The sequence below is a fragment of the Myotis brandtii genome, unplaced genomic scaffold (assembly GCF_000412655.1).
Source record: "Myotis brandtii unplaced genomic scaffold, ASM41265v1 scaffold36, whole genome shotgun sequence".
In the NCBI taxonomy this organism is placed as follows: domain Eukaryota; kingdom Metazoa; phylum Chordata; class Mammalia; order Chiroptera; family Vespertilionidae; genus Myotis; species Myotis brandtii.
The window spans coordinates 4,919,621-4,931,775 of NW_005363836.1; the positions used below are offsets into that span (position 1 = coordinate 4,919,621).

Genomic DNA, 12,155 nt, shown 5'->3' on the forward strand with positions numbered 1-12,155 from the left:
GCTCTGTGTTTGACAGGGGGGAGCTCCCCAACCCCCTGATGGGCCCTGCTCTGTGGGTGACAGGGGGTGGCACCGCAACCTCCCCATCGACCCTGCCTTGAGTGTGACAGGGGGCGGTGCCCCAACCCCCCAATCGGCCCTACCCTGAGGGTGACTGAGGGTGGCATCGCAACCTCCCGATCCGCCCTGCTCTGTGCATGACAGGGGGCGGCGCCCCAACTCCCCAATCAGCCCTGCTCTGAGCCCGACCAGGGGCTGCACCTAGGGATTGGGCCTGCCCTCTGCCACCCAGGAGCAGGCTTAAGCCAGCAGGTCATTATCTCCTGAGGGGTCCCAGACTGCGAGAGGGCACAGGCCCGGCTGGGGGACCCCCCTCCCCCCCGAAGTGCACAAATTTTTGTGCACCAGGCCTCTAGTATATATATAATAGCCCAGCAAGCAGAACGCAGAACAACCAGAACGACCAGAATGATCAGTGTCTATGACAAGCACTGTGGCAGACAACTAGCGTAATCTGGGCCCTGATTGGCCCCTCCCCCTGGCTGGCCCTGCCCCCAATCAGCCCCCAATACCCCAATCGGGGGCGGGCCAGCAGGCCAACCACCCACAGCCTCTCCCCTCACAGGCCTGGCCTGATGGACCCCCATTGGGGCAGGCTAGCCGGACCCTACCCATGCACAAATTCGTGCACTGGGCCTCTAGTATAAGTATATGCATATATATATATATACAGAAGTATATATACTTTTTTAATTACATAGGTCTCAAGTTTAAAATTCCATAATACAAATATATACTTTTACAGGCATATATTTACTTAAAAAGATACATAAGGCATTGATAATATGTGCTATCACTGAGGCAGGACTGTAGTATTAGGAACTCTATGCCTTTTCCATGCTCTTTGTACCATTTACCTAATGTATTACTGAATTAAATAAATGAATAGATTCCTTCAAACAAAACCCTTACTATATATGTTCCAACTAGGAAATAACATAATTTTATTTCACTCTGAACATTGCCAGAGGTGCAAAAACCATTCAGCATGTGTTATACTGGCTTCTGATTTTCAGAAAAATTAACATTTAAGTCTCACACCATAAGACTGTGGCCAAAGGACTTCTCCCAGTTTGACACATTGGGCAACAAAAGTTAATTAGAGATATTGAGAGAAAACACCAGGTTCCTCATTAAGGATGCCGAGACTATTTCTACTCAATAGCAAGGCAGTTATTCAATATGATCAATGGAATGAAAGAACTGGGCGAATTCAAAGGAGGTACCACTCAGTCAAGCAAGTCGTTTCATCAATAATTGGGCCCAGCTCCTAACACAAACTACTCTCTCCCCTCCCCTTCCCTCCCCGCAGGAAGCCTACAAGAGATGAAGCCCTGTGCTCAGGACTGTATTCCATGTGCCAAAAGGAGATTCATTGTCTTTATTCATAATGCATTTTAAACTCAGAATACTTGGTCCTTTTCTTACCCCTCTTACTCATCTTACCCATCTTTCTGGCTCAGTTCAAAAGCTGTATCCTATGTTAAATCTGATTTTTAGCACTTAATTCAGCTCCCTCTTCTGTCAATGGAAATCCTATTGCTCTTACAGTCCCCTACATAATTTAGCACAGAAGTTTCTAAAATTGATGTATGTTAGTTTAACTTCCCAATTGAATTGTAAATGATACAGATGGCCTATCTATAAGTTTAGGGAAGTGGACATGGTCTACTAACCCAAAATAGATCACAGAGTCAAATAAATAGCATACCAACATGATCATAAGCTAGCTTACAGAAATCAAGTACATTGAATAAATTCATAAACCCAACATGAATATTATGCACAAACACCAAAGCCAGAATTTTAGGGAGGAAGGTAATGACAGTGTGATAGGAAAGAAGAGATAGAAAGTCACTCCTTCTTTTATTGAACAGGAGAAAGTTAAATTATGGATAATGTATAGTATAGAGAAGATGGATTATGTGGTTGTAATTTTGGTTTCCCAAATCTGAAGAAACATATAATATCAAACGCACAACTGTAAAATAACAGAACTTTCTCCACTTATTACAGGAGAAAGACTTTCCCTTCTATGCAAGGGAGACCTATGAAATATTAATGTCCATTACAAAGAAGTGTTTTAAGGAAGGAAATACTTAAAAATAAAGCCCATGGAGACTATCAATTTGGGTGCGAAATTTTTTTTTACTTTAAATTTTGAGCAAATATTACTTCATTTCTTTTAATGTTCAGTAAGGATTTTAAGCTTTATCTTTTTTGACTATGACAGAAAGTATCCTGTGAAGAGTAAACAACAAATTACCAAAACATAAGGTAAGTAATAATTCATAGGGCCACAACTTTGCCAGCATGAAGGAACTGTTCTTAGAGGCTTTCACCAAATAAATACAAGACTTCCGGTCTGAAATAACTTCATAATAATCTGAATTCACAATTTCAGAGCATGCAAAGTAAAGTCTATGCTTAAAAATCATGAAACCCAATGGCCTCTCAGATAAATTTTCAACAAGTAACTGAAATTAAAATGACAATATAAGTGTTGGAAAGCTTATATTTTAAGTCTAATTTTATCATGTCCAGACTTTTAAAAGTACAGCTGTAAAGTTTGCTGTCACTTTATCCATTTGGGTTCCTTTTCTCGGAGACACTATAAATGGAATTTGGGCAAGCTCATACCCAGTAAGGGAGCCTGAGTGACAGCTTCCCGTCAGAATAGCAAGGCACCTCAAGTCATGCTTAAGTAACTGTCTCACACACTATTTACATAATAATCCCTTATTGAACTAACCAAGCACTTAAAAAACCAATACACAATGTGGAAAAGATTTAAATTAAGTACCAATCCTCAGATAAAATATATTTCCTCACTATGCTTTTCTCACAGGTCTAGCTGGAGAATAACCTTGGCATGGAAACCCTGTGCAATCATTACATTAGGGACAGCAATTAAAGTCGCAGGCTGGCAAGTGAAGCCAACCGTTCCAGGCCTTGCCCTCTGCTTCCTGTCATACCCTCTGTACTCTCAAGTCCTCTGCGGTTCTAGCTAGACTTGGTAACCTGCCTCCGCACTGCTGGTTTGCGAATGACTTGGAAATCCAAGAACGAGCTGCTGCTGCTAGCATGGCTCAGAGTCCTCGTCTCACATTCTACAGCCCAGTCACACCTCAGCACCGCACCCCAGGGCCCAGGCCCTCGGGAGCTGCCTGCAGCTCCCACCCCTGCTGGCCACCTAGCTGTGCCCGCTCACTGGTCTTCTATTCCATCTGTACACAAACTACTTCTGGGGGAATGTCTCTCTTCCCATTCCCCCACCAAAAAAAAATCACATTTGAGCTATATCTAAGTATTGATTGAGAGCAATTAAAAAACAAATCCTTTAAGTAGCAAAACTGCCAGAGCACAACAGTATGAAGAACATATGGCAATATGTATATTCTTCTGACACAGCTGTCTTTCTGATACAGGCATATGGTAATGAAGATAAGGATTAGCTTCTCCAAAAAGAGAAGATATGGGTTCCTTAGAAACGTTGTAGTTGGAATCACAGTAAAGGTGAAGGGTCAGATGTCTATGCTGAATGAACCGTCAAGGACACCTTTAGCCAAGAATAAGAGATCCAAACAAAATTGGACACGATGTAATGTATAGTCCTCCCCCCACCCCACCATTAGGCAACTAGTACTGCTAAGAGGCTCTGTGTCCCAGGTTCACCACCTGGAGTTCTCTCCTGAAGGCAAAGCAGCAGATGATCATTAGCCTCACTTAATTCCCTTGACAAATCACCACAGGGAAAAAGGAAGTTCCACATGCTTATCATGCCTGTCAAACCAGAATCTCAAATGATCTATTCAGCTTCACTCCCAAAGGTCTCTGCTCCAGCCCTTCCGAGGCATGCGAGCACGCCATGCACTCACACGCTGTGATTCACACAGAGATGCACAATCAGGTTCCCCTCTGAGGAAGGACTCCTGCCCACTATGGAGTGTGGTCACAGACAGCCTCCAGCCATATGCATCTTCAGGACCCACTGCAGGCTCTTCACCTCAGGTCATGCCCTCCAGGACCGCAGGCAAACCAGGGACTGAGCCGGGGTTCCTAAAGGTGTGGCCACTGCAGTTACTCCAGACCCCTGGGTGGGGCATTACGCACCCCAGGGCTCCCTGCAGCATGGACTGAGGCTTTGTGTGGTCTGGTAGCAGACTGACATCTCCCTCTGTAGAATCCCACTTCCTTGCCCTTCTTCTCACAGATGTTGATCTCTCACAAAGAGCTTGCACCCCAAACTCCATCTCAGCCTCTGGAGCATCTGATCCGGAACACATGCCTCAGAGAGTGTGATTCCCTTCCTCATTCTCTACCAAAAGCACTCTCCTCCTCCAAGGTCCAACTCAAATAACACCTTCAAGAAGTATTTCTTGATCCTTCCAATGAGGAATAACAATTCATTTTACTGTCCTGAATTATGGTTGCAGCTCTACTTAGAAAGTCATTCATTTTTTTAGTCAAGTCAGTGGTTTAAATTTTAAATTTATTGAGGGCACAGTTGGTGTCTTACTCATTTCTGTATGTCCAAGTCCCTAACAGATAAGAGTTATGAATGAATGAATAAACTAATGCATGATATGGAATCTGCCTACTCCTCTACTTTTTTCCTTCTCTATTATAACTGAAACAAAATCCTGCCAATATCTCATCTCCAATATTTCATACACATGCCCAGACCCCTCTACTTTCAGATAGATGTTATATCTAACCTCTGCTTTCAAATCTAGCTAAGCAAATTTGCTTTGCTTGGTATATGCTTGTCCTATCTTTAAGCCAACAAATAAAAGATGCAACCTTTGACAACATGATCCTACTTCTAAAAATTGTTCAAGACCCTCCTATTATGTGAAATACCCAGGGTATTGCTACCCAACTCCAGCTACCTCAAAATACTCTGGTTCCATTAGTTTAGGTATCTAACGTGTGTCTAAAAATCATTATGCTCCATCAGAACAGTGGTCAATTTTTAGGTTCCCTTAAGTCTCTCTCCAGGACTAGAATAATGTTCTGTCTATGGGAAATGCAAAATGTATATATTCTGGGTTAATAGTACATGTATGTTCACAGAGTGATAGAAATTCAAGATGGAAAAGGACTCAGAGGTCACTTAGTCCAACTCCTCTGTAGGAATGCATCTCTTCTACAACATCCCTAATAAATGCCTCTCACTCTCTCCTTGAACCTCTTCATGGTAGGGAACTTACCACCTCCCCCCAAAGCTCCAGGTAAAAATGAATGCATCTTATTACATTTTAGACAGATTTCCCACCTTCTATAATAATAGATATTTTCAACTTTATGAAACCTACCAATTTGATTAGTACAATCATATGACCTCAATCTATGTTGTGTATAAGGAAACGGGGGAAAGGCAATTATGGAACATGAAAGGCTTTCAGTTCTATTTACCTGTCTACCTACATGCTGCCTCTTTCCAGGAAGGATCTTAAATGAAATGACTTGAAACACCTGGATACAATAGAGTTATTAAAAAAAGAAATGGAAATCTAAAGTCCTGAAAAGAAATTCTTGACTCAAAGGCGAATGCAGTTGCTGGCATTGAAATTAAATGTATCCATTTGTGTTCTACAAGTCTATATAAATGCAGAAATAAAGTGGATTATACCATTCTTCTTATCTGACAGAAGGGATACTAATTCTCCATTAAACGGAATTTTTCTGAGTTTCAAGTAACAACGGGAACTTCTCATGTAGCATCTTATAAAAGCGATTTACTTCTTAGTTTCCAGGTGCATTCAATTTGCCCTCTAATGTACTGCCAGGAATAGTACTGCTGAATACTCCCTTAAACAATCACAAATCTCACTACCTCAATCCAACATCAACCAACCTATTGAGAACAGGAGACAAATCATGGGCCCTGGATAACGGCTTTCCAAAAGGGGCAGGGAAGACACCGTAAACTATCAAAATCACTTTTTTGGGTCAACATTATGGGGCAATAGCTTCCATATTCCCAATTTTTAGTCTATGAGGAAAAATGAGAAACTGAGTTCATCTCTCTGGTGGCACAATCATCATTCCTTCACCTCTTTGGAAACAACTGCAGATGGGTGATCACAACGCACAAAACAATGTCCTTGTGAACTGAGAGAGGCGTACAGAACATGGGGGATGGCAGGCAGGGGGCGCTGTCAGGGTCTGCCGGAATATCTGATAAGACTTCGGCTCTCTTAGAAAGAAAGTGACATTATGGAAGCAGAAGGTGTTATTAAAGCTGGCCTTGCTGCTAGAGCTAATATGAAGAAACTAGAGTTCCTCACTTGCTTCTTAAACACCCTAATTATTTTCCCAGAAAGGGCACTATAGAACCCTGCAGCCTCAAAGGTCACTGTGACTTCCTGTAGTTAAGCAATACTTTCCTGTTCCTGGATTGGAGAGTAGGGGAGGTATAGCTACATACTGACCATTTCACCTAGCAGCACTAAAAGCTGTAGGTAAAAATAAATTATTTTCCTCACAGTGATTATCACAGTGGTTTTGACTTTGCCTGGATTACCTGGTTCCCTCATTAAATTCTAAACAATGAAATACAGAGAGCTCTCATCTCCTTGCCCACACATGAAGCCAGCCAGGCCTAGCTCTGCTTCCTTCTCTACAGCTCGAAAAGGCACCTGTAATCTGTATGCCATCTGCCCAAATGTGGCAGCTCATTTCTTCTTCTTCTTTCTCCTCATCCTCCTATTATTATTGTTGTTGTCATTATTACTGTTGAAGAATCTGGATTATCCCTGAAAGCCCCTTGAGACCAATACACTAGATACAATTCTCACAAATTAGTTATTGTAAAATGAATGCAAATACACTAAGAGTAGCTTCCTTATTGAATGAGACTATTTGTACACCAGGCAACAAAATGTACTCATGGTGTTACCATGAAGAGAATGTGAGAGGCAATGTGAACATACTTATTCTAAAGAAGGCAGAGGAGCACCTTTAAATGAATGACCCAAAACAAATGAGCTGGGTTTCTAGAGCATTAGAATACACTGAGTAACCATTTGTTTAAAGCTGGGATAGTACAGTGACATAACAGTAAATGCTAATGTACTAGTACACGGTGATGGTTGGCAAGCGCAAATAAGCAGCTGATCATTATTCCTCATCACGGTTTATTATGGCATACAACTGCCAGAAATCAATGTCAAAGCCAAGCACAAACCAGCTACCAACAGCATAATTTTCTCTTCATTTTTAGCTATTCTACCCTGCAAATCCCCTATTTGATTAGCAAGAAGCCTGGGAATAGAGGATAGATAACAAATAAAAATAAAAGGCCTATGAGTTATTAGATAATTTTTAAATGCCACACAACTTTGGGGGAGAATCACCAGTTGAGACAAGTATATATTTCCCCAGAGGATTTTAAAATATCGTAAAGCGTGCATGCTGCATTGGTGAATGGTTGTCTCTAAGAAAGCTCTCCGCTTTTGGAAACTGAGAAGCACACATACCTGGCGTGCAAGAAGTTGGCATAGCAACTCTGCACTGCAGTTGTGAATCACAGAGTAAACAGGTACATAAAACAACTACCCGAGTGTGTTTGCTTCTCCACAAAGTGGTTAAATCTTGTAAAGCATTTTTTTTACTTCTCTTTTTGCGAATTATAAACTCTTCACTCTAATAACTTAAAGCAGCTCATCTGCCAAACAGAGGATATTCATGGCTCATGGAAAGATTTATCCTGGTTAAATAAGATGACCTGTAGCCTAAAATTTTCCCCTTACAGTAGACATAATTCTCCACTGACTGAAAAATAGCACTAAAAAACAAGCTTTTCTGTGTTTATTTAAAAAAATGTACTTCTAGGAAAATAATTGCTTACCTCTTGGCAATAGGTCCCTTGAAATCTGGATCAAATGCTCTCGAATCACCTGCATTTAAAACAAATACCTTTTTAAGCATATAAGCCAATGAAGTGGAAAATAAATACACATAAAATATGAATTTAAAAATCTATATCTTGGCAAGTCTACTCCTCAGTGCAGTATTGAATTCATTCTTCTGTCCAGTGAGACTTCAGTTATGCCTTGGTTACAACTGTCAATCTTTTTTCCTCTTTCCAGCTAGAAGCAAGACTAAAAAAGAGTTGCTAAGGACTATATTCTATACACGCTGTACACACACCCTCTCACTTTTCTGAGTTGCAACATTATAGAGTGCATTCCGAGTAGTTCTGAACCCCTTCCAGCCTGCAGAACTATCTTACCACCTGCCATGGCCAAGTATTGCTGAGTACTTGTGAGGTGCACAGTAAAATAGACATGTCTGCCTATCCCAGTCCTTTCAGTAGATTAGACTTTGCTTCAAGAAACTGGAATATTTGCCCTAACCGGTTTGGCTCAGTGGATAGAGTGTCGGCCTGAGAACTGAAGGGTCCCAGGCGCGATTCCGGTCAAGGGCATGGACCTTGGTTGCAGGCACATCCCCAGTAGGGGGTGTACAGGAGGCAGCTGATCAATGTTTCTAACTCTCCATCCCTCTCCCTTCCTCTCTGTAAAAAATCAATAAAATATATTATTAAAAAAAAACTGGAATATTAGTCACTGTTGTCCCTGCCATGTTAGCTGTATGGCAAATACAAATCATTATTATCCTTTATAATAAAAGGCTAATATGCAAATCAACCGAACGGAGGAATAACTGATCACTATGATGCACACTGACCACCAGGGGGCAGATGCTCAACACAGGAGCTGCCCCCAGGTGGTCAGTGCACTCCCACAGGGAGAGCGCTGCTCAGCCAGAAGTCGGGCTCACGGCTGGTGAGCGCAGTCGCGGTGGCAGGAGCCTCTCCCACCTCTGCAGCAGTCGGACATCCCCTGAGGGCTCCTGGACTGTGAAAGGACACAGGCCAGGCTGAGGGACCCCCACCACCAAGTGCACGAATTTCGTGCACCAGGCCTCTAGTAATACATAAATAGCCATTTTTATTGATTTTTTTATATCTACCACTAGATTTCATGCCATCTGGGTGACACGCGAACTCATTTTTTTGGTTGATTTTTCTTTGTTAAATGGCATTTAAGTATATAAAATAAATATAAAAAATATAAATTTTTATTTTACTATGGTTGCAAATATCAAAAAATTTCTATATGTGACATGGCACCAGAGTTAAGTTAGGGTTTTTCAAAATGCTGACATGCCGAGCTCAAAAGGATCTCCATCACTGCCCTAGTCATTCATTGTTGCATCATGATTTAATCATCTTTAAACACTACAAGGTACACAGAGAACAGCTTTTTTCCCCCTCCACATGGACTATATGGGCAAACCCAGTAATAACTTCTATAATTTTTGGCCAAAGGTACACATTTGCAATCCATCCCACCCTAAACACTACCGCCCCCTCCTCTAGGACTTTGTCCCTGTGTGAAGGCCTGGTACCGAATTAAGGATAGAATTTCAAAACAGGACTGAAGAAAGACCTCCTCAACCCCCCACCCTAACTTTGCCTATACTCTATGGGGAAATTAGGCTGAGGACTCAGAGGCCTCTTCAATGTAATCAGAGGCTGATGGCTAAACAACAGGAGGGAAAGGACAGACTTGCAAGAGAAATCCAGTCCAATTGCAGTCAGCAAATATTCATAAAGCACCTAGTGTACTCTGAGAGCTATGAGAGCACACAGAGGTCTAGGCATGGCCCCTATCTTGGAGACCTTACAACTGGGGGGCAAGATCCATATATTGATTCAGTCAACAAATATTTTTTGAAACCTTTATATACCAGGCCCTATGTTGTAATACATGAATGTGACTATGCCATATAAAATAATTAATAAAGTACTAAATTTTGTGGTATTGGCCTTAAGTGTTACAAGAATTCTAAGAAAGTAGGTTTCATCAAGAACTTGAGGAGTTAAGAGGGTTTCATTCTGGAAATGAGGGAGAGAGAGAGAGAGAGAGAGAGAGAGAGAGAGAGAGAGACTGTGACTGGAATGAAACAAAAGGGAAAGGAGAAACATTCTGGGAGGGTGAAAGGGTGAAACTGTTAAATTCAATAACTATTTATTGATCACCTGTTATGTGCTCTGCATTAAAGGAGGCACTGCAGGAGATACAAGGTTTAGTGAAACATAGTTTCTGTCTTCAGCAAGCTAACAAACTGGTGAGCAGGGATAGAAACAAGAAAAGTCCACAAATCACTATAATACAAGGAAGATATGATAAGAGGGATACATAAAATGTGTTAAGAGAGTTTTATGGAAGAATGGTCTTCAGTTGAGATTAGTCAGGAAGGGTTGCTAGAGCCACAATATTTTGAGACAGGTAAAGTTTAACCCTGGAGAGATGAAGGAAGTCACAGAGTTAGGAATGAATATTACATTCGTGAGGATGGTGAAATGATCAGCCTGAATGGAGTACTGAATAATGGGATGGCGGGGAGTGGGGGAGGTAACACTGAATAGATAATGTGGGGATCAGACTACAGCAAGCCTAAAACCAGGGATGGAAATTGCTTTATACATCTTAGGCCAGAGGGAGCCATAGGAGGATTTGAACAAAGGGATGACATGGTAGAAGCAGTGCTTAAGGAAGAGCAATCAAGCAGCAGTATGCAAGTTGTATTACAAAGTGCAAAGTCAAGGAGACCAACAAGGAGTCTACTGCAATAACAGAGGTCAAGTAAGGTGAGCCACTGCCCAGTGGTGGTGGAAGTAATATAATGAGAGATTCAAGGTTCATCACAGCGTGGTCAGGTGGCTTAGGGATCAGGAGTAGTGGCGCAGGAGTCAGACTGTTCTCTGTCACTTACTATCAGACTTCTCTGAGTTTCAGTCTCCATATTTGTAAATAGTGTTTACAATAGTACCTATGTCATAAAGTTGTTGGGAAAATTAAATGAATTAATAGCTGCAGAAGTGCTTAAAACAATGACAGGTGCTTAAGCCCCCATTGTTCATTATTAGTCATATAATTACATGAAAAGATAAAAAGAACATGATGACTGTTAAGATGTGCAGTTTAAACCACACCTGAAACCTATATGACCATCTTAATCAGTGTCATCCCAATTTAACTTAAAAAAATAAAAGACACAGTCAAAAATGACTCCAAATGAAAGGACTAAAGACCTAGAAATTGTGATTCTCAACTTCCATATTTGTAAATAGTGCTTACAACAGTACCTATGTCATAAAGTTGTTAGGAAAATTAAATTAATTAATAGCTGCAAAAGTGCTTAAAATAATGACTGTGCTTAAGCCCCCAATGTTCATTATTAGTCATATAATTACATGAAAAGATAAAAAGAACATGATGACTGTTAAGATGTGCAGTTTAAACCACACCTGAAACCTATATGACCATCTTAATCAGTGTCATCCCAATTTAACTTAAAAAAATAAAAGACACAGTCAAAAATGACTCCAAATGAAAGGACTAAAGACCTAGAAATTGTGATTCTCAACCACTTCTGGTCCATTTCCTTGGTTTAAGGAAAGATTGATGCTATTAAAACAGTTGGGAACAATAAAGGGTGGAAGAAATTATAAAGTTGTTATAAGAAAAAGAGGCCCTGACCGGTTTGGCTCAGTGGATAGAGCGTCGGCCTACAGACTGAAGGGTCCCAGGTTTGATTCTGGTCAAGGACATGTACCTTGGTTGTGGGCACATCCCCAGTAGGGGGTGTGCAGGAGGCAGCTAATCAATGTTTCTCTCCCATCGATGTTTCTAACTCTCCCTCTCCCTTCCTCTCTGTAAAAAATCAATAAAATATATTTTTTTTAAAAAGAAAAGAAAAAGAGCATATCTTGATTTTTCTCTTTTTAAATTTTTTAAATTTTTAATGTATCTTTCTCACTGAAAGTATTATAGATGTTCTCCCTTTTTTCCCCATTGACCCCCGCCCCCAGCCTGCCTCCCCTCCGCCAGGCCTCCATCATTCTAGCGTCTGTGTCCATGAGTTATGCATATATGCATATAAGTTCTTCAGTTAATATCTTCCCATCACCTAACCCCACTTCACCCCCTGCCTTCCCTCTGAGATTTGTCAATCTGTTCCATGCTTCTATGTCTCTGGATCTGTTTTGTTCATCAGTTTATTTTGTTCATTTGATT

The 12,155-nt window shown here is 41.1% G+C and overlaps 1 protein-coding gene across 2 annotated transcripts in view; it reads right to left on the reverse strand.

Annotated features, from left to right (window-relative positions):
- Window positions 1-12,155, reverse strand: part of SLC44A5 (solute carrier family 44, member 5) — a 310,282-nt gene that overhangs the window by 117,073 nt on the left and 181,054 nt on the right. For both annotated transcript variants that reach the window (XM_005871925.2, XM_014544352.1), the window contains exon 2: window positions 7,916-7,964. In XM_005871925.2, coding sequence (XP_005871987.1) covers window positions 7,916-7,964 — 49 coding nt within the window. The remainder of the gene's footprint in view (window positions 1-7,915; window positions 7,965-12,155) is intronic.